The 21,133-nt window shown below is 43.3% G+C and overlaps 5 protein-coding genes across 7 annotated transcripts; 2 read left to right on the top strand and 3 right to left on the bottom strand.

Annotated features, from left to right (window-relative positions):
* Positions 1-63: 63 nt before the first annotated feature.
* Positions 64-4,223, top strand: LOC107038550 (isoleucine--tRNA ligase, cytoplasmic). Its single transcript, XM_015257721.1, has one exon. The coding sequence runs from the start codon at positions 418-420 to the stop codon at positions 4,051-4,053; it is 3,636 nt and encodes a 1,211-aa protein (XP_015113207.1). The 5' UTR covers positions 64-417; the 3' UTR covers positions 4,054-4,223.
* On the bottom strand, positions 4,192-6,765 carry LOC107038555 (transmembrane and ubiquitin-like domain-containing protein 1). 2 transcript variants are annotated; one of them, XM_015257726.2, is made up of 4 exons: positions 6,497-6,765; positions 5,450-5,781; positions 5,063-5,381; positions 4,192-4,964 (listed from the first exon to the last, which is right to left on the bottom strand). In XM_015257726.2, the coding sequence occupies exons 2-4, from the start codon at positions 5,763-5,765 to the stop codon at positions 4,508-4,510; spliced, it is 1,092 nt and encodes a 363-aa protein (XP_015113212.1). In that variant the 5' UTR covers positions 5,766-5,781; positions 6,497-6,765; the 3' UTR covers positions 4,192-4,507. The 2 variants fall into 2 exon arrangements, with proteins under 2 accessions (XP_015113212.1, XP_015113213.1); XM_015257727.2 differs by lacking the exon at positions 6,497-6,765 and adding an exon at positions 6,300-6,482.
* On the top strand, positions 6,629-8,571 carry LOC107038554 (probable phenylalanine--tRNA ligase, mitochondrial). The gene is made up of 3 exons (XM_015257725.2): positions 6,629-7,565; positions 7,849-8,141; positions 8,246-8,571. Exons 1-3 carry the CDS (start codon positions 6,836-6,838, stop codon positions 8,534-8,536), a joined length of 1,314 nt encoding a protein of 437 aa, XP_015113211.1. The 5' UTR covers positions 6,629-6,835; the 3' UTR covers positions 8,537-8,571.
* Positions 8,153-13,510, bottom strand: LOC107038552 (probable phospholipid-transporting ATPase IIB). 2 transcript variants are annotated; one of them, XM_015257722.2, is made up of 3 exons: positions 12,851-13,510; positions 11,952-12,096; positions 8,153-11,830 (listed from the first exon to the last, which is right to left on the bottom strand). In XM_015257722.2, the coding sequence occupies exons 1-3, from the start codon at positions 13,018-13,020 to the stop codon at positions 8,798-8,800; spliced, it is 3,348 nt and encodes a 1,115-aa protein (XP_015113208.1). In that variant the 5' UTR covers positions 13,021-13,510; the 3' UTR covers positions 8,153-8,797. The 2 variants fall into 2 exon arrangements, with proteins under 2 accessions (XP_015113208.1, XP_015113209.1); XM_015257723.2 differs by lacking the exon at positions 12,851-13,510 and adding an exon at positions 12,291-12,585.
* A 1,067-nt stretch (positions 13,511-14,577) lies between these two features.
* On the bottom strand, positions 14,578-20,630 carry LOC107038553 (transient receptor potential cation channel subfamily V member 5). Its single transcript, XM_015257724.1, has 14 exons — positions 20,540-20,630; positions 20,030-20,208; positions 19,833-19,920; positions 19,594-19,770; positions 19,309-19,498; positions 18,963-19,116; positions 18,592-18,846; positions 18,448-18,530; positions 17,935-18,393; positions 16,771-16,936; positions 16,438-16,699; positions 15,125-15,306; positions 14,937-15,053; positions 14,578-14,855 (listed from the first exon to the last, which is right to left on the bottom strand). The coding sequence occupies exons 1-14, from the start codon at positions 20,628-20,630 to the stop codon at positions 14,700-14,702; spliced, it is 2,559 nt and encodes an 852-aa protein (XP_015113210.1). The 3' UTR covers positions 14,578-14,699.
* Between the last annotated feature and the right edge of the window lie 503 nt (positions 20,631-21,133).

Raw genomic sequence — 21,133 nt, 5'->3', positions numbered from 1 at the left:
GGCGACAAATTGTTCTAGGGAAAATGGACAACAGCACGGTAGACGGTGAAAATGGCGAAGCGAGCGCTTGAAATTCCCGCCGAAGAGTTCCTCGGACATTTTCGCTGTCAAATTACAAAACACATCAACAAAAATTTGCTAAACACATCAAAGTGCAGATAACAAGCTGTGCCCCCTCCTTGAGAACCGTGTGCAGTGCTCCCGATATTCCAACCTCCTTAGTATCCACGAAAAAAATAATTCGGCGGATCCCCACACATGGTGTGCACTTGAAAATCGCCGTGTGCTATAGTGCAGTCCAAGTATACCTCAAATACAACCTCAAAACCTCGCTTGCACCTGCTTGCATCACCCAGTCCTCGTATTCGCCCTGCCGGCAGTTGTCACGTCCCGAGAGCCGGAAAAACGCATGACAAAATGCGTGAGAAGCTCCCCGAGACGATAAACTTCCCCCAGGAGGAGCAGAAGATCCTCAAGTTCTGGACGGACAACAAAGTTTTCGAGACGAGTCTCAAACACTCGAAGGGAAAGCCCAGATACTCCTTCTTCGATGGACCTCCATTCGCCACGGGGCTGCCCCACTACGGCCACATCCTGGCTGGGACGATCAAGGACATCGTCACGAGGTACGCCCACCAGAAGGGCTACCACGTCGAGCGTCGGTTCGGGTGGGACACCCACGGCCTCCCCGTGGAGTTCGAGATCGACAAGGCCCTGGGGATAAAGGGGCCGGAGGACGTGGCGAAAATGGGGATTGAGAACTACAACAGAGAGTGCAGAAAAATCGTGATGAGGTACGCAGGTGAGTGGGAGAGAATAGTGACGAGGGTGGGAAGGTGGATCGACTTTAAGAACGACTACAAGACCCTGTACCCCTGGTACATGGAGTCCATATGGTGGGTGTTCAAGGAGCTCTTCAATAAGGGTCTAGTCTACCAGGGGGTGAAGGTCATGCCGTATTCAACGGGCTGCAACACCCCCCTATCCAATTTCGAGTCGGGTCAGAATTACAAGCAAGTTATTGACCCGTCCGTATTCATCACGTTTCCCCTTCTGAATGAGAAAGGTCCGGATGGGGAGACCGTGTGCATCATCGCGTGGACGACTACCCCCTGGACCCTGCCCAGTAATTTAGCCCTCTGCTGCAACGCCAATTTTGAGTACGTGAAGGTCAGAGATAAAGCCTCGAAGAGGGTGTTTATTCTGCTGGAGGTCGCCCTGGAGAGGGTCTACAAATCCAACGATCTTTACGAGGTCATTGGGAAGGTCAAGGGGTCAGAACTGAAGGGAAAGAGCTACGAGCCCCCCTTTCCCTACTTCGAACACCTGAGGAAGAAACAAAACGCCTTCAGGGTCCTCAACGACAATTACGTCACTGGAGACACTGGAACGGGGGTCGTTCACCAGGCACCTTACTTCGGAGAGGACGATTACAGATGCTGCCTCGAGGCTGGCATCATCACCAGGGATCAGGAGCCAATTTGTCCAGTGGACAGCACGGGAAGATTCACCCCTGAGGTCACGGATTTCAAGGGGCTCTACGTGAAGGACGCGGATAAGGAGATTGTGAAGAACCTCATGGCGTCTGGAAAGTGCGTGAAGTACGTTGGGCACTCTCACAGCTATCCTTACTGCTGGAGATCAGACACTCCCCTGATCTACAAAGCAGTGCCCTCCTGGTTCATCAGAGTGGAGACCATCAAAGATAAACTGCTGTCCTCGAGCTCTGAGACGTACTGGGTGCCTGATTACGTCAAGGATAAGCGATTTGGTAATTGGCTGAGAGACGCCAGGGACTGGGCCATCAGCAGGAACAGATACTGGGGGAATCCCATGCCCCTGTGGCTCTCTGAAGACAGGAAAGAGGTCGTCTGTGTTGGGAGTATCGCAGAGCTGGAGAAATTGACAGGGCAGAAGATATCTGACATCCACAGGGAGAGTATCGACCACTTGACGATTCCATCGAGAAGACCTGGATATCCACCACTTCGTAGGGTATCTGAAGTCTTCGACTGCTGGTTTGAATCTGGATCTATGCCCTATGCACAGCTGCACTATCCCTTTGAGAAAGTTAAGGACTTTGAGGAGACTTTCCCTGCTGATTTCATTGCTGAGGGGATTGACCAGACCAGAGGATGGTTTTACACTCTCCTCGTCATCTCGACAGCTCTTTTCGATAAGCCACCGTTCAAAAACCTCGTCTGTAACGGCCTGGTGCTGGCATCCGACGGCCAGAAGATGTCAAAGAGCAAGAAGAATTATCCCGACCCCATGGAGGTTGTCGACAGATTTGGGGCTGACGCATTGAGGCTTTACCTGATCAATTCACCTGTTGTCAGGGCTGAAAACTTGAGATTCAAGGAGGAAGGAGTCAGGGACATCATCAAGGACGTTTTCCTACCCTGGTACAACGCCTTCAGGTTCCTCCACCAGAATATCGATAGATACGAGACCGAGGAGAAGACGAAATTTATTTACAACGAGAGTGAGAACGAAGTGAACAACATTTCTAACAACATCATGGACAAGTGGATTGTCTCGTTCACCCAGACTCTCCTGGAATTCCTGAAGAAGGAGATGAAGGCCTACAGACTGTACACAGTGGTACCAAAGCTCATAAAATACATCGACAACCTGACCAACTGGTACGTCAGGATGAACAGAAGGAGAATAAAGAGTGACAATGGCCCCGAGGACTGCAGAAGAGCTCTGAACACTCTCTTCTCAGTGATCTACACAATGACTCGTATCAATGCGCCCTTCACCCCGTTCCTGAGTGAATTCATGTACCAGAGGATTGTCCATCTCCTCCCGAGAGCCCCTAAATCAGAATTAGCAGAGTCTGTGCACTACCAGATGGTTCCTGAGCCGAATCCACAACTGATTGATGAAAAAATCGAGAGGTCTGTTTCGTACATGCAGACTGTCATCGAGCTTGGGAGAATCGTCAGAGACAGGAAGACAATTCCAGTGAAATATCCCCTTCCAGAGATTGTCGTGATCCATCAGGACGAGAAGATTCTCGAGGAGATCGTGAGTCTCAAGTCCTACATCCTGGAGGAGCTCAATGTCAAGGAGTTGACAGTGACAACTGACAAGCAGAAGTATGGAGTCAGTTTGAGGGCAGAGCCTGATCACAAAACCCTTGGGTTCAGGCTTAAAGGTGAATTCAAGGCTATAATTCAAGCCATCAAAGACCTCTCTGATGCTCAACTGCAGGAGTTCTTAGTCACGAAGAAAATCGTCGTTAATAATCATGAACTTGGGGAGGAGGACCTTCGCCTCATGTTCAGTTTCTCCGGACCAACGGCCCAGCAATTGTCGATGAGGTACGAGGCACATTGTGAGGGGAATGTCTTGATTCTCCTGGATGTCACGCCTGACGAGAGCATGCAGCACGAGGGCATTGCCAGGGAGATCATCAACAGGGTGCAGAAACTCAGGAAGAAGGCGCAACTGGTGCCCACCGACGAGGCTGATGTCTACTACGAAATATCGGACAAAGGTTCTTCTCTTTTCAAAGTCATTGGGGATTACAGGGAGTTTATTGAGGGGATCACGAAGACTCCTCAGAGGGAGATGAAGGGGGCACCTGTTGGGGATGTCATCATCGAGGAGATGCAGAAGATCAAGGGAGTGGAGATGAAGCTGGTGTTGGTGAGGAAAGGGGGGAGCAAATCTCCTGATGAACCTGCCTCCAAGTACGTGAACATCATCGTCGAAGGGATTGAGCCGAGGTATGGAGCGAACAGTGTGAATGGCACTGTCTTGTTGGAGAACCCGAATAATGGAACAGGAATTTCCCTGCAGCAGCTCAGGCGTGAGATAGACGTCATTTTCGGCCTCTACGCCAGGAACTTTGACGTGTTCTTCGAGGGCAAGAGGGTGGAGGGCGATTTCCAGTGTCAAAACTTGAACAAAAAGACAATATTCGTTGTTAAAGCTGGTGAGACCCCTGGAAAAACGTCCGGAGAGAGCCAAAAACCGTTTTGTCGATTTGTTAATGTGGAGGTTGATAGTAGAAATTACTCAGTTCTGTTTGAAAACCCTTAGGGATTCGTGTTGAATAGTTCCGAAGACGTGAAAAAGAAAGTTGAACTGTGTGGATCATCCAATGTAGAACTAGTTTAGTGAAAAATTTTCTCTCTAATTTATTTCGTGGATGGGCAGAAGAATTTTGTAAACGAAGAGTTTGAATAAACAGTTAAATAATACTTTTCTTACTTTATTTCGTTTAATTTCCTCAACACGCAACATGATCATCATAGTGTTTATTTATCCATTCAGTAATCAAATATTTCCATAAAGTATATTCACACATCTACTGGAATAAAATTCTACAACAGATAATTGATCACCAAAATTCAGAATTCTAAGTATAAAAATATTTTACAATGAAAAAAAAAAATTGATTAAGTTACAATGAAATTTTTTATAAATAAAAATTACAAGAGAAAATAAAATAATGAGAGAAAAGCAGAGGAATCGAATGAATGAAGAGCAACAATTACTCGATATTTCTCAGACTGTCCTGATCAGGAAAAAAATGTCCCACAACAGATAGTGTGAATACTGCCGTTAACACGTAAAGTGCTATTGTTGCAGCAGCAGTGAACAACTGAGCATAATAATATCGCGAGTACCAGGCTATTATCAGTACAAGAGTTATCAATCCTACGAGCAACCTGCTCAGATCCCATTCGTTGTGCACTGACGTACCAGCCCCTGTTGGCATATTCTGAAATGACTGGGGATTCGAATAAATCGAGGAGGATGAATCGGCATTCGAGGAATGAGTGTTTGTATTCCCTGAATTTGCACGCTGCTGATGCACTAGACAATGCACAGCGCAGTTATTGTAGAGGCCACATTGCTCCAAGGTGTCAGTGTCTGGTTGAAGTACATGACCATTGAATACTAATCTCACTCGTTTCTGAGAGTCCAGTTCTGCTTGGAAGTGACGTCTGAAAGGAGAACAATAATCAATTCATGCCGAATAACTCGGGAACAAATTGACGAGTAAAATGATTTTTTTGAAAAAAATTTGCTGCTCTTCTCTCACTTTTTAAAGTCTCCAAGCATTTCTTTGGGCCTTCCACTGACAATCCTCTGGTCATCGTTGATAAATTTGAGTTTAATAACGATTTCCTCCCCCTCATGCAATAATGCTCCATCGATAGAATCAACAGAGGCTTCAGTTGGAGAACAGGAGACAGAGGTAGCAGTCTCAGTGATATTGGTCTCTGGTTTTTCTGCACTCTCCAATTTGTCATCACTCGATTCTGACTCCTCGGTCCCTGAATCCATAGCTTGGATGAGGACTTCCTCAGAGGCTGCTCCACCAGTCGCTGCAGGAGTCGAAGTCTCCGATGTTTGAGGAACTGGAAAGCACAAATAATTATTTTCCCCCAAGAAATGAATATTTATAAATGTGCAGATAATCCTTCACCATTTTGATTTTCCAGTAAGCACGTCTGTTCAGCCTCGCCATGGGACTGGCTGATAGGCTCAGCAGTTTCTTCATTAGCTGTAGATTCATCGAAACTCGACGCTCTAGTCGTGAAATTATCACTAATCACTGTTGAGTGATTAGCCCTCAACTCAGCGATTCGAGTTCGTGTTCTGTGCTGGAGGATTAGAACAGTTCGAATGAGGGGTTGTTCTGATATATTTGTGGAGCACCAAGCCAGCCATCCGACTACCATAACAGCAACGACAATGAAAAAATCAGTGACCTCGTCACCCACTCCCTCGATCAACGTCATTCTTCAAAATTAGAATCTGCGAGTCAAGGAGTCACAAAAAAATAATGTCAGTTTATGGAAATGTTAACATTTCAGATTAAATTATCTCACAAAAATTTATTCCACAGTAATTTTTACATTCACACATGTGACATTCTCAAATGTGATGTTTTGACGCATTACATTAAAACTTGAATTTTATCAAAGATCAATAATACCTTCACTATTTTTTTAAGCTCTGCCATAAACAGTATTAAAAATAATGGAAGAGGGTAAATTGGGCCAGTGAGAGGTGCAGTGAAGATTGCATTTACCATTCGCAAACTAAAAAATTGTCCCTAATTAATTTTCCGACATTCTTCAGTGAAAAGTTGAGGTTAAGAGAAAGTCTAAGCGTTTGACATTCAACAATTTATCAGAAAAAAATCTAAAACTCCGGGAGAGAATGGAGAGAACTGCTGATCAATGCCATTGAGGAGAAGGTCGTCTCCCTCACTTGGCCAGAAAATATTTACAATTATAGAAATGACTCGTCATGATCAACGATAACTGTACCTCTGTGAATCCAATATTCGCGCAATTGACGCGAAAAAACATCAGGTTTCATCATTCGTGATTTTTTGCCCCAGAAAAGAAGTGATTTGATAAAATTCTCAAAGCGACAATTATTCTTCTTGACAATAAAAAAATGTTTCTCTGATGGGGAAGGACGAAGACGGAATTAAGTAACTTGTTTTTTCAAGGCAACTTACACGTCAAAAACAGACTAAATTCTCAATGATAACCGATCCCCGATGACATCTGTCACCACCAAAGCATCAATTCCCCTTCACTGCAGGCGTCCACAAACTGAAGGCACTTTACCACAAATAACGACAACCATCCACTCAAGTTGCTATCAACATTTTCACGGATTTTCCTTACTAAAATGACAATTCAAGACCATTTACGTGTCTACCCTTGCTTATTTTTTCTCATTGCGTTTTCCACGGAAAGTAGCTGAAATTCATCACGTGGTGGCGCCAACGTCGAACAAAAATTTCATTCGTAAACATGTCTTTTTTTCACCGGATCGACTCAACACTTGAACAATGTTCGGAGCACTTCGAAGAAGAGTCAATTCGCTGAAAGTGCAACAGCTGATCAAATTAAAGGATTTCTGCACAGCGAGAAACTTGAATAAATCCCCAAACGAGGTGGAACTTCTGGGGGAGAAGTATGCAACCGACGAGTGGACGAATATAACTCCGAAAATAATAGAAAAATTGGGGCGCAATCTGCACACGAAAAAACATCACCCCCTGTCCCACGTTCGTCAGAGAATAGTGAATTACTTTTACAGTCACTACAGGAACAAATGCGGAAACCCTCTGTTCAGTGTCTTCGACAATCAGAAGCCGATAGTGTCTGTCCAGCAGAACTTCGAGTCCCTGTTGATCCCGAAGGATCACCCGAGCCGGAGCAAAACCGATTGTTATTACATAAATAATGAGACATTGTTGAGGGCTCACACGACAGCCCATCAGTCCGAGCTGATCTCCATGGGACTGAACAATTTTCTCGTCATTGGGGATGTGTACAGAAGAGATGAGATCGATGCCACTCACTACCCGATTTTTCATCAGGTCGATGCGGTGAGATTATGCAATGCTGAGGAGTTATTTGAGAATGTCAGTAATCCTGAGGGACTCGAGCTGTTCGAGAACAGGGGGAAGGAGAGCGATGAGAAGCAGGCTGTACATGCTTTAGAAGCCACCAAGATTATGGAGCACCAGTTGAAGAGGGATCTGGTGGGACTCGCTCAGGCATTATTTGGAAAAGGTATTTCAACATGACAGAAGCTGTTTTAATTATTAATTCTGTTGACTAATTTTTTAATGATAAATTATTTATTATTAAATCTTGTTTTGAAGCTGGAAAAAATGCTGTGAAAGTAAAAAAAAAATCTGCATGTTCTTCATTTATTCATTTTAACATGCCAGAAGCTTTTTTAATTATTAATTATCAAATTAATAATTTATTATTAAATCTCGTTTTGAAGCTGGAAAAAATGCTTTGAAAAAAATCGTCATATTCTTCTTTTTTCTTTCCTTCTCTGTCAAAGATGTAAAATGTCGTTGGGTAGACCAGTACTTCCCCTTCACCCACCCCTCCTGGGAGCTAGAGGTCTTCCACAATAATCAGTGGCTGGAAGTCCTGGGCTGTGGCATCATGAGGCAGGAAATCCTAAAAAATTCGGGAGTCAACGACAGAATTGGTTGGGCATTCGGTCTAGGGCTGGAGAGACTCGCAATGTGCCTGTACAACATCCCAGACATTAGACTATTCTCCAGCACAGACTCTGGATTTCTAAGTCAATTCAACTTCGACGATCCAAGCACACCAGTAACATACAAGGTACAACACGATTAAATAATTCACTCATTTATTCCTTCAACGTTCTAAGTGTACATCGAGTAATTGTTCACAATCATCTGACATTTCGTTTCTCCGAATTACAGCCAATCAGTGTCTACCCCCAGTGCGCCAACGACTTGAGCTTTTGGTTACCAGAGAATCGAGAATTCTCCCCAAACGATTTTTACGATCTAGCCCGTGATATCGGTGGTGATGTCATAGAGCAAATTTCCCTTGTCGATAATTTCACTCACTCAAAGACGAAGAAAACGTCCCACTGTTACCGAATAATTTACAGACACATGGAGCGTACCCTAACTCAAAAAGAAGTAACAGAAATTCACACAGAAATAGGCAGAAATGCAGCAAAAATTTTAAACGTAACAGTAAGATAAAACCAACAGAATAAAAGTAAGAATAAATTCCTCTATCAACATTTTATTCGTACTCCTAGGAGAATAATCGATTCACAAATTACAAAAGATTTTTTCATTAAATGAAAAGCAGAAATTTCCAAAGTCTAGATTTCAACAAAAAAAAATTGCGTTCAGCCAGAAAATTTTACACTTCCCCTCGATTAAATTCGATAATAATACTTATCAATATTTCACTCGCTATAAAAAATAATTTACACGTTGTTATATACAGAAATGAAATTACGATAACTTAGTGTAGCTCGGGGGTGAAAATTTCTTCCTCAGAAATTTGAGTACATAAAGAGGAAAGCACGATACCAACGTAATAACAAGAACCTTCCAGAAGAAATCAGTAGTCGTGATGAATTCGGCATCGAAGTAGTCCTTCAGAACGAATAACGACAGTAGATAAAGTGCGAGAGAGATGAGCTCAGCAATAACCATGATGTGGTGCCAAGTTCTGATGGTCAAAGCCACCATGATCAGTTCAGTGAGCACAAGAGCGGAGAAACTGATGGCGACAATATGAATGAACTCATCCTCGAACATGATGAGTGCTCCATACATGATGACTCCCCCCTGATAAATGCTGATGAGGACCCACATGAAGAATGTTTTGTACGACAAAGATCGCCCTTTGCTGAGGTCTTTATACAGCTCTGGGTACTTGATGGCAACGCCTCTAGACACGTCCTTATCGAGAACCAGCGAGAAAACCGGGAACATGGTATAGATGGTGGCATACCCCACCATGAGGAATCCCTGATAAAGTGCGACAGAGGACAGATAAAAAACAGCTGAGAAAACTGCCTGCATGGTGGAGATAATGAGTCCCCTGTGAATCACGAATTGCGAGAGGGCTGCAGACCTCTTGTAGCTCCTCCTCCCATGGACCAACAGAAGATTAGCAAGATGATTGAACTGGCAGATGGAGAAGTCAGCGGCCAGTGAGGCCTGCCTCCCTTCCAATCCCTCGATCCCAATGCCAGCGTCTGCAGCCTGAATCATCGAGACATCGTTGCCCCCGTCCCCCACAGCGGCTGTTCTCTTGCCAGTGTGACTCTTAATGAGAGTGACAACTTCAGCTTTCTGAGTGGGTGAACACCTGCAGCAGACGACGGCTGGAGACCCACAAGCCAGCTCCATGAACTCAGTCTGATAATACTGAAGACAGACATCCAAGGAATTCCCACTGATAACGAGAGCACAATCCTGTTTCTTCCTGAATGTGTTGAGCTCCAAATGTGCATCAGTCCTCGTGACGACGTTCTTGAAGATGTGAAGCCCCTGGGTCCTCGAAACGAGTCTCGAAGACTTGGCAATGCAGGTGGCAGTCTCCAGTTTATCCCCAGTGAGCATCCAGATTTTAATCCCGGCGTTTCTCAAGAGCTCCAACGTCGGTCTGACCCTCTCCTGAAGCCTGTCCTCAACCCCCGTCACACAGAGCAGCTCCATCTCCCTCTCGAGGCTCTCAATGACTGCAGCTACCCTGGAAGGTCTGTCGTTCACTGCACACCTCGCTGCATTGTACTTGGTCTCAAAATCCAAATACTGCTCCTCAGACAAACTCTTCTTCGCCACGACCAGGGTTCTGAGGCCCTCCCTAGCCATGTTTCCACACTCCTCATCCAACCAGTCATTGTACTGCACGATCCCTGACATGACGACATCAGCCCCCTTCAGGTAAAACGTTATCTCCCTGTCTTTAGTGGATTCGTCCCGAACAATTATCCCCATCCTCTTGGTTTCCGATGTAAATGGGAATATCTGGAGGATCGCGTAGCTCATCAACTCCCCGTTGACAGCCTTCAACTGAATGGCATTCAAGTCCCTCTGGAAGAGAGTCAAACCGACTTCCTCAGTCCACTTGACCAGAGCAACCTCATCGGGGCTCGATGCCTGGTAGTTCCTGGTCTGCTCGAAATTATAGTAGTGCTGATCAGACTCTGTCTGACTCTGAATCGACCCTGTGTCCACTGTCTCCACAGTTGTGATACTCGAGTCGTCATTCACACTAGTAGTTGTGGCGTCGTAAACTGGAGTGACGTTGTGACACAGTGCAAGAGCATGGACAGCCTCGTAGATCCTAGTGCTTTCCGACCTCCTGACTTTGCCCGATATCCCCGGGGTGTTCTGAACATTTCTCTTTCGTTTCACGTCCCTGTCTTCAGCACTCACTCCCCCCTCTGCAGGGTAATAATTCTTCAAGACCGTGGATATCTCGTCGAAGGACTCCTGTCCATACGAAGCTGTCCCCAAGTGTAATTTCTTGAAAACCATTTTATTCTGCGTGAGGGTTCCAGTTTTGTCGCTCAACAAATAGGAGATTCGGCCCAGTTCTTCTGGTATTGTGGTTGTTCTCACGACAGTTCCATTGATCTCCTTGTCTCTCTGGATGCACCAGGCGTAGAAGGTTTTGCCCATGTCCAGGTTGATCCTGAGGCTTATGGGGATGATGTAGGAGAACAGGAGAATAAATCTGAACATGTATCTGTACCAAGGGCCGTTGAAACCCTTGAGGCACATCATGACGAGGGCCAGACCGATGACAGCAGCGAAGAGGACTTTCGTCAGTTGATTTATCTCTCGGTCCAGCAGTCCTATCTTCGATCTGGGGGCCGAGTGGTTCATCAGGGATCTTGTCTCCTGTCCTGTGTAGACGATCACTCCGAGAGCTGAGCCTGAGGCAACAGCGGTGTTCGCCCAGAGGGTGTTGTCCACCCCGAGGCTCTCCTCAATGAATTCAACTCCGTGTTCCCTGGTGAAGGTCCCTATGAAGCTGTGGATGTCCTTCTGGGGCTTCTCCACGTAGAGGCTCGCTTTGATGTCGAATAATTCAGAGTCACTCTCCAGTTTCTGGGTCGCTGGAATCGTCAGCCGAAGCTTCCAATCAGTCTCGCCATCGAGCTGATCTGTCCTGACGAAGCAGGCGCCGGATTTCTCGGTCGTTCGGAGGAGAACTAGATCCGCTGGCACTCTCTGCCCCTTCTCCACGATTATCATGTCCCCGACCTTCAGTTTCGAGCTGGGAACCAGCTCGGGAACGTCAGAGCCTCGCACGAGTCGGTTGTACTTCTGGCCGTTCACTTCCTTGTCTCTCTTGTAACGACGAAAGTCGTCCACTGCCTCACGACAGATTGTCACGGCTAGAACGAAACACAGTGGTCCCCAGTAGGTGTACAGGTAGCCAATTCTTATTTCCGGGATGAACTGAGAGCTCGCCATTATCAGGAAATAGAGGTTGAGGAAGAATTTGAATTGTTGAAAGAGAACCTGCGAAAAAAAAATTATACATTCAATTTTTCATTTTTGAATTGAGAATCTAGAGAAAAGAACATTTTATCCACAACTCCACATTCTTCTCCCTCAAAATGAGACCATAAAAATTATTTACAAATGGTAGAAAAGTTATGATGTTGTATTTTTGGTTCCTGATGACATTAGTGGGAAATTTCTCGCCCACTGGTTTTCCGATGTGAATAGTCCGGGCCCTGAGCTCCCGCTCCCTGCAGCATCGTCTCCACATCCAGCTGCAGCACCTACGGAATATTTAAAAATACGCTCAAAGATCGATAAGAAATTACCATAATCAAGGGAGATATCAACCGTTATTGATGAATCACTACACGCACACACACCCACAGAACTGCGCAGTCAACCCATTAAATTACGAAAAGTTGATATTGAAGGGAAGTAAAACGGCAGTAATTAATCTAGTGCGATGGAGGTATACCTCATCCAGGAAACACCCCTCCTAGGCTTCGATATCAGCGGAATATCCTCCTTCGACATTCTCAAAACACTACTCTGTGTCTCCATCGCACTTCCCTCACATTACTTCACATTGATCGATTAAAGCCAGAGCTCACAACGTCCTCTCTCTGATTATTAAAACTCGAATCTATTAAAAATCCGCCCAAGGGGCAATAAAACACTCAAATACTCCAATAAAACCTATTCTTTTATCATTCGCGATTGCTCGTACTATTCTGTCTTTATTGACGATTTTCCTGGAAGTGTGACAGCACACAGACTATTATTATTATTCTAACGTCAAATGGAACCTCCGCGAGGTGGCGGTGGCTTGAAAAACCCGCTGAGAAATTTAAATCGTTCGGGAATAAATTCCGGAACCCCTGGAACCCAACGGAATTGAATAATCATTCGATAAATTTTCACTCGTAATTCACCAGTCAGTGCAGTTGAATTTTTCCGCGGATAAAAGCGAATAAATGAAGGGAATTTCATCCGCAAAATGATCGTCAAAGTGTCGGGAGGGTTGAATGAACTCACCCGCAGAGAAAATGTTTAAAAAACCCAGTGCACGCGTTAATTCTTCTATTTCTCTTGATGATGGGCGGAAAATTGTCGTCGGAGGGCTGGAGAAGATAGTCAGTCTCCTCGTCCATTTCGAAATTGCGATCGTCCGAGCTGAGTCGCAGTGGCATCTCTTCTAACCTCATTCTCTCGCGACTCAGTGATAAAGACTTTGCATTCCTCGGAAGTATTGTCGTGGATAAAAAAAAATCTGCATATTTTGCAGATCATCATCAACTATTTTGACACATGTTCACTTATTTCCACATCCACTGGCACCAAAATGTTCATTCGAACCTCCAGATGACCATTTAATTCCGTAAAAAAGTCCACAGGAAGATCTAGAGACACTTTAATTGGTAAGAGTAATTAATTATGCAATAATGTCTCAACTTGGGCAACTGCGCGATCCTCGAGTCTCTTTGTTATTGGAAGCAACTGTTTATTTCGGTGAGATCTTCACCGAGGTCCCAGCAATTTAAATAATTCTTTCTCTCGAATTATCACTTTGGAATGACAAATAGTGAAATAATAGTGCACTCAATTATAAACCGGTGAATTGAAAAATGATTGACTATCGGTGAGCCAAGATAAACAACGGACGAGTGTTATATACATGTGTCGTGTGTTGACGGAGTGAACAGTGACGTCATTCTGAGAATGGCTAGAGGAGTCGCAGAGCCGGTAGCTTGCGCCACCAAGGCAAAACCAGTGGAGTTTTTAAACTGCCGGTATCGAGGGGTATGTATTGAACCTTGACAACTGTATTGAAGATGATAAATAAGGCATGATGATACTTTTTAACAATTAATAGTCGAGTTATTTCATCTACGCGATACGATAATTTGGGGTCGAGGGGTCAATGAACAATTTTTAATTCCAAAATCATCCGAATTTTTTCATCAAATTCCGCATTTATTCACCTCTCAAATGACAATTCAACGCTTAAAGATCTATTTTTGTTTTGTAACTGTAGGATTTAATTTCTAATTATGTTGAAAAAAATAGTCGACTTAAAATGCCCAAAAAAATTTAATTTTCCAAAACTCATTTCCATTGGAATACTTCAGTGAATAATTTCGCCTCGGCTTTTCAATTCGCATCTTCAAACTCCTTCACACGTGAATTCCTCATTCCTCTCTTCTTATCCATCGGCTTTAAATGTGCAGCTTTCACCTATTGAGTGAGAGGAGAGCAAGAAATTATGATAGAATATAAATTAGAATAATTATCCATACCATTTGTCTGAACTGCTCATAACTGGGTACGTTCTGTTCAACAGCTCTCAACTTGGCATCATTCTGTAATTTATAGAGTTCATCCGCCTTGACTGCACTCTGCAGTTCTTCCTCTAGGTCTTTGAAATTAATTTTTTGCCTCAAGAAACTCATTTCTGACTGAATAAAATTACTCTTGTTGACGTGGAGTGTATTGAGATCAACCAGATGGGTTCGAGTGGAGGCACTTGTTTGTTGCTATGGTAACGATTAGAATACTATCTGCGAATAAAGAAAGGCGAACTGTAATTCTTCGTTCAACATTTGATTGAATTTTTATAAATATAAATGATAGATTCTCCGAATAGTTGGAAAAAGATAATTTTTATTGATCGATAATAATTTGATTTGGAAAAATCTGCTTGATGCAGAATGAAAAACTATTTCACACTCTCGAGGCTGATATCGCCTCGCACTCTTTGTTCTCCCGAGCCATTCGCTTCTTGTAGAGTCTCTCATGAGTCCTCTTCATCTCCAAAATCTCCTTCATGTCCTCTTTGTCCTCCTCCTGGAGTACAATTAAAATCCCAATTATTATCTTGACTGGTCTACCGAGAACGAAAGAATAATGCAATTACGGATTGATGTAATCGAAGCACAAGTGCCCTCCGTCCATCGGACATGGGTTGTGAATAATCCATGAGTTTCTTGAGTCTCTCCGCAGGGGCTACACCTCTCTCAACAACTAGAACGATCCTCGCCCACTGATAAATTCACCCAATGAATAATCAATGAAAATAGCCCATTTCTCCGTCACTCAATTAAAAATCCCGAAAGTAACTCACTTGTCGCTGCCACTCATTTCGCGTCTCCGCAATTTTTTGATAGGTATTACCCATCATGGCGATCAACATATTAACCAGTAGTATAGCCACTATGGCCATGTACACGACAAAGAGACACTACAAATCGCCAAGGAATAAATTAAAGACTTTATCTAAATTGAATCGCTACATCTTAATAATGAGCAAACCTTGGCCTCTATCTCGTGCTCGGTTCTCTCGAATGCCCCGTAGTAGTCACCGAAATTCGTCATGCTCATGAGAAACATTGCCATTATGCTCTCCATCGGTGACGGCATGGGATTGCTCGTTGTGTCGTCCACCCCTTCGGGTGTTTGGGGATTATCGAAGGATAAAAAAATTATGTAGTAGGCTGTGTGCAATAATTCAAGTTGCACATTAGAATATTTGCCAATTTTTTTTAGAAATTAATGGAATATGAATCATTAAACATTTTACGATTTTAAACAATTGAGAAATTCCGGAAAAATCAAACAGTTTCTGTTTTTACAGAAGATTTAGGAAATGGGATTGAGCAGTTTTCTTTTCTGAAGATGGAAAAACGATTTTTAAAAAATAATTGAATTCAATCAAACAATTCGAAGATTAAAAATCTCTAATTGAATTTCTCTATCAGCAGTTGTTCATACGTCAGAACATGAAATGAAATTCAATGCACGCATCCTCCCGTAATGACATAATTACCCCGTCCCGTCAAACGCGTGTAATAATAACCCATGATACGATATTTATGTCACTCTACGATTATCTCAATCAGCACGTGCCATTGTAGCATGTTGCTCAAGTATGAAGTCAATGGCACATTGCCTTCTCGATGAATCACGGTGTAGTAATATAAGTAAAGTGCGCGACATTGATCAATCACTGACGGTCCGTCTCTTGTGATGCATGGGTTGCCGGAGCCCACGCAATATCGGCCTCGCCAGCAGTCCGCAGGCATGCCATACGCATTGAGAAAATTTTCAGATGCTGATTTTCAAGTGCAACATCGTTGGAAATATGATCATTCAATTCCCCCGATTAATCGATTCAAGGAAGAATAAAACGCTATGTCACATGGAAAACATGAAAATTATGTCAATGTCAAATGATCTACATAAGTCGTCAGCGCGGAGTAATGCATCGTAGTGCGATGACGTCAGTGGAATGATACAAGTGGTAAATAGTCAATCGAAATTTAATTACAAAGATTTTTTTCCTGTTGACATTGAGTGAAATTTTTGCATTGCACAAGCGTCCGTGGAATGTGCTATTTTCATCGCTCACTCGGATACAAAAATATTTGCCGAATTAATGTTTAGACTGCTAGTGAGATGATATACAGCATTTGCGCTCGACATTTAAGGATATCCAATAGAGTTTTTAAATTGCGAGAGGGGAAAAAATTGAAGGGAATTTTTTTTGTCTGAATCTGTAAAGTGTTTTTTGACGATTCAAAATGAAGAATGAGTTCGCCTTTCAGAGTTTAATAATGTAATCTCACCTTGCGAGAAGCCCATAACGAAAACGAGATAAATCGTCACAAATCGTAGCAAATCTCCCATGATCATCCTGTAAATCATAACGACGAAAGGCCCCACTGTCTTGAATCCCCGGCAGAAAAATAGAAAGTACGGTGCTGTCGTCAGCATAACAACAACCGCTAGCATGTCCTCCACTTTGTCCGCGCATGCAAGACGCAAGAAGGGAAATGACATTAGAATGCAACAAGAGAAGAGGAACATGACGCGCGATGGAGCTGTCATCTAAAATTGAAATTTTGCTTTTTGCCGAAAAATATTGCGATCGAGGACTGAATTCTGAGAGGGAGTCTCACGAGGTTCTCGATGAACATGTTGAGTCCGAGGAATCGGGCCTCTCGGAGGGCCGCGAGGATGTAGAGTATCGCACCGAACTCCATGAAAATCTCCGCTGTTAGTCTTATTTTTGCGGTTGACGAGTCGAGTTGCATTAATCTGCATACCTCTGTCAAATCTTCCCACCTGGAGGTAGTTTCACGCTTGAATATTTTCGGGTCATACATGTAACATTAATGCCTTAACATTTTTTTTATGCACCATAAAAATGTGGGAATATGTTTTAAAAAAATATTCTTTACTTCAACTTCTGTTTCTACGGAAAAATTGCATTCTATACACGGAGAGAAATATTCAATAAAAATTACGTATCTTTTCCGTAATTCCGGAGCGCAATGTGGTTGTAGGAAATTTTGCGGAACTGTCACGGAATTTTTACCGAGCGTTCCGTAATTTTTATCTGACGAGAACAATCGTGTAAAAGACAACTCGTGACATGAAAACCGAAAGCCGACCGAAGTCGAACACGTGTGGGCGAATCCGAATGTGCGACCAATGAAATTCGAGGAATGAGCGTTCCGCTATAGCTTACGGCGTATGTTCTTTTTAGAATAGGATACTTTTGAGAGTTCTGAATAGCCCGTCGCTTAAATAGTTGCAATCAACGTTCACCCGGCTAAAAAATTCGATTTTGGCGAAAGTCGATTTTCCCCCTGGAAAAACGGAAAATCTGACCCTTTGAAAATCTGAAAAAAAAAACTTTTTCAGTTTTCACTTTTTCCACACACTTTTGAGAGTTCTGAATAGCTCGTCGCTTAAATAGTTGGAATCCACCTTCACCCGGCTAAAAAATTCGATTTTGGCGAAAGTCGACTTTCCCCTTGGAAAAACGGAAAACCTGACTCGTCAACCGCAAATCTCCTGAGCGAAAATTACGATACCGTCACTTGAATTTTCTGAGTGGATTCCGTAATCAATGAGCGAATTGTGAGTTCCGTAATTTTTACTGAACATTTCTCTCCGTGCAAAGTAGTTTCCATTGACCACTCGCTATTAAGAAAGGCGCATTAGTGCAGCAAAATTCTCCGAGAGAAACGAAATCCAATGGAATGTCCTGTGGAATTCGCTTGGTCTTTCAAAGAAATTTTTTCGTGCGTGGGATTTCCTTCTGAAATTACACATACCATTCTTCATCAAGTGCGGAATCCATAATAAAAGCGGAAGGTGTCACCTGTCCATAAACGCTCTCATTCCTCCTCCCCTCACCCGCCATCAGCCCAGAATTATCAACAAGATCGAAATTAAGAGCATCCTTGAGCGTTAACGTGATGTTATCTGAAATTCTCGAGATAAAATTCTCGACACTGGCGGGTGTTGCATTCATACTCGCCATGAAATTATTGGCCAAGGTAGTTGCTAACTGGCGAATAACCCTAGAGAGTTGACCAAATTCGTGGCTCTTAGTTGTGCCATTGGCACTGGTAGACGTCGGGGCAGGGGCTCGACTCGAGCTCATATCAGAGCTTGAAGTGGGTTTTGTGGAATTGCCAGATGAGTCGGTTGGGGAAGGACCCGGACGAAGGACGAAACTTATCAGAGATAAGACGAAGTAGAAACAGAAGAGAAAAAATTGTTGATAGAATCTGCAAACAAAAATGCCGTTGAATCACCAGTGATAATGGCTCTGCACTGATTACCTCGATTTGATAAAAGTATTCCATTTTGCGTTCAACAAATCAATGAGAACGCCGTCCATGAGTTCCAGATGCTCCTCTGTCTCCTAAAATCAAGAGCAACGATTATTCAATTTTTTAATCAACGAATCGTTCGCCTCTTCATACCCCAAAAACCACTAAATTCAGGGCTGAAGTATTATTGATGGTCCCATTATTAACATCAATTGTATCAAACTGTGACAAAGGATATGCAGCACAAGTGATGCTCCCAATCTGCCAATAAATTTCCCTCTCAATATTCATAATATGAAAGAACATTTCGATTCTGGCTAATCGAGCCGAAAGTGTTAGAGGTGTCAAGTGCTGATTGTTCCGAATCGACAGGGAAGCGCCGACCTCATACGCCATATCGAAAGTGGTCTTGAATAAAAATATCACGCGCATGATTCACCAGTCGAGATAAAAACGACGATTGATCGTTACTGCAAATTGCAAGTGACACAATCTCGCCGAAAATATTGAGATAAATGAATTACCACTTTGGAATAAATCACAAGCATGTGCAGTACGGTGTTACCATTAGTATCTTGTTTGTCGGGATCAGCACCTCTGGCCAGTACCAGACGGTAGCACTCCTCTTGACCCAGACAAGCGGCAAAACTCAACGGATATTCACCCCAGTAAACATATCTGTGAAAAATCAACGAAAAATCCATGATATCTCATTCTACGATCTGTGTCTCGATAGGAGTAAAATGGACACTTGACTTTTTATTATTCACATCTCAGAGATATATTTTTTAGTTGAGCTGAGTGAATAAATAAATTTCTAAAGGGCTAAAGGGCTAAAGGGGTCATGAAGAGATGAAGAAAAATTCAAACCCATCATAATTGGTTTCAGGAGTGACAGAGGGCCACTCATGGTCGAGGCTGTCTGTCCTCGAGGCCTTTTGGTCCTCCGGACACATAAAATTTCCGAAACAACGTTCGTGCACATCCGCTCCACTATCCAACAGATATTTCACCATCGCTGGGTCCTCGTTAACAATTGCTATATGCAGTACATTTTCCCCTGTGAAAAGGAATAATTGAAATAATTGGTGAGGGAATTCATCGGAAATTATTCCGCCGAGGTTATTTTAACGGTGAATAAACTGGCAACACTACCGTAATATTCATCACTGAGATAAACATCATTAATAAGGTTCGGATAGAAGCGTAATAGTCGTTTAGCCAGATCGGCGTGGAGTGCGGTAGCGTTGAGCATGCACAGATGCAGAATCGTTTCACCAACTGCCCCACGATCACTCAAATTCCAACAGACCAGTCTGTGTTTGCTTTTATCTTCGGGAAAAAAGAGAAATGCGTCATGAAAAGTTCGAGGCAATTTTTCGTTTCTAAATTACCGATTTTCGTCTCGTCGATCACCTCGTCCTTCATGTCGACGTCGACATCGTAATCGGCAGGATTCTCCATGGCTTTGAGCACCGGGAGCTGTGAGAAATCGGGGAAAATAAACAGTTCTGTAAACACTTTGTTGAAGAAACATTGATATTTTTGAAGAAATTTTAAACATGTCCGCTATTTTCCCCTGATCATTCACCATTTTATGCCGGGGCCGCTCCTTATTCCTCAACAAAACGAGCTTGGAAATTGGAATCCATTTCCCTTTTCCTTTATTGTAAAGAAATGGCTCAACCTTGGTCCTTATCGCGTGATCCAGTTCGGCGTACTGTTTTGTTTGCGTTGCCCTCTTCATCATGTCAACGAGCAGTCCACCGCCTACGAAATTTCAGGGAGCAGAGAATGAAAAAGGAGTAATAACAGATGATGTACGATTCAGCTGGTGGGAAAAAATACTTTGCTCCCACGCAGTCGGGGGAAAAATCTGACTTTTCAGTCCATTAAACGCTACTTGAGAATTTAGACCGAGTTCAATGTTGATGTATTTTTGTCTGTTCAATTGCCATCTGCTCTCAAAGGGATGCAGACGGACGGCAAAATGACACAAGACCATTTTTGCATTTCAAAGAGACTCCAAAGTGCTTCTGTTTTCTTTTTTTCGATTTCGTGTTTCAAAATTCATGGATATGCGAATGGATATGCCTCTCACCTTTCAGGTCGACCAGTTTGTACAGCAATATAGAGGAAGTGTCGGTCTGTTTTTTAACACCACTCGTTACATTACTCTCCGTATTTCCCATTATTAAATTATATTAAATAATTTATGAACACTCTGCGCTTCTCGAGTACTCGCAGTTGCTATAGACTTATCGATCACACATTCACCTTCCCACGTGGTTATCACTGCAATGTCGCCTGCGAGCGGATATCCTGGAGGGATTCGACCAAAAAATCCCGCTGGTTTTCCCAACAACGAGATAAGTTTAATTGAATTAGTCAGTGTGACCGTGAGAAGATGAGTGATTTGTCCTCATCTTAATTCTCTAAAATTCCGTGAGAAAGTTAAATTTGTCGGAACAAAAAAGATGCACTTGCTGTGGACCGAAAATAGACAGTGTGACATTAAAAGTATGCGCGTTGCCCCAAATTTCATTTTAAGCAATTTTGAGATGACCGCGACCTCCAAGGTTAGCAAAAAAAAGCTAAAAGTTCGGCGTTTACGACGTGATATTCTGAGTTTTACCAGCTTAACGATTTCATGGGCACTCAAATCGCCTCCACCACACGTGCATCAATGTTTTTC

The sequence above is a fragment of the Diachasma alloeum genome, unplaced genomic scaffold (genome assembly GCF_001412515.2).
Source record: "Diachasma alloeum isolate Michigan unplaced genomic scaffold, Dall2.0 Dall_scaffold_00285, whole genome shotgun sequence".
In the NCBI taxonomy this organism is placed as follows: Eukaryota; Metazoa; Arthropoda; class Insecta; order Hymenoptera; family Braconidae; genus Diachasma; species Diachasma alloeum.
Note: the sequence above shows the minus strand (reverse complement) of the source record. Positions and strands in the feature narration are given on the sequence as shown.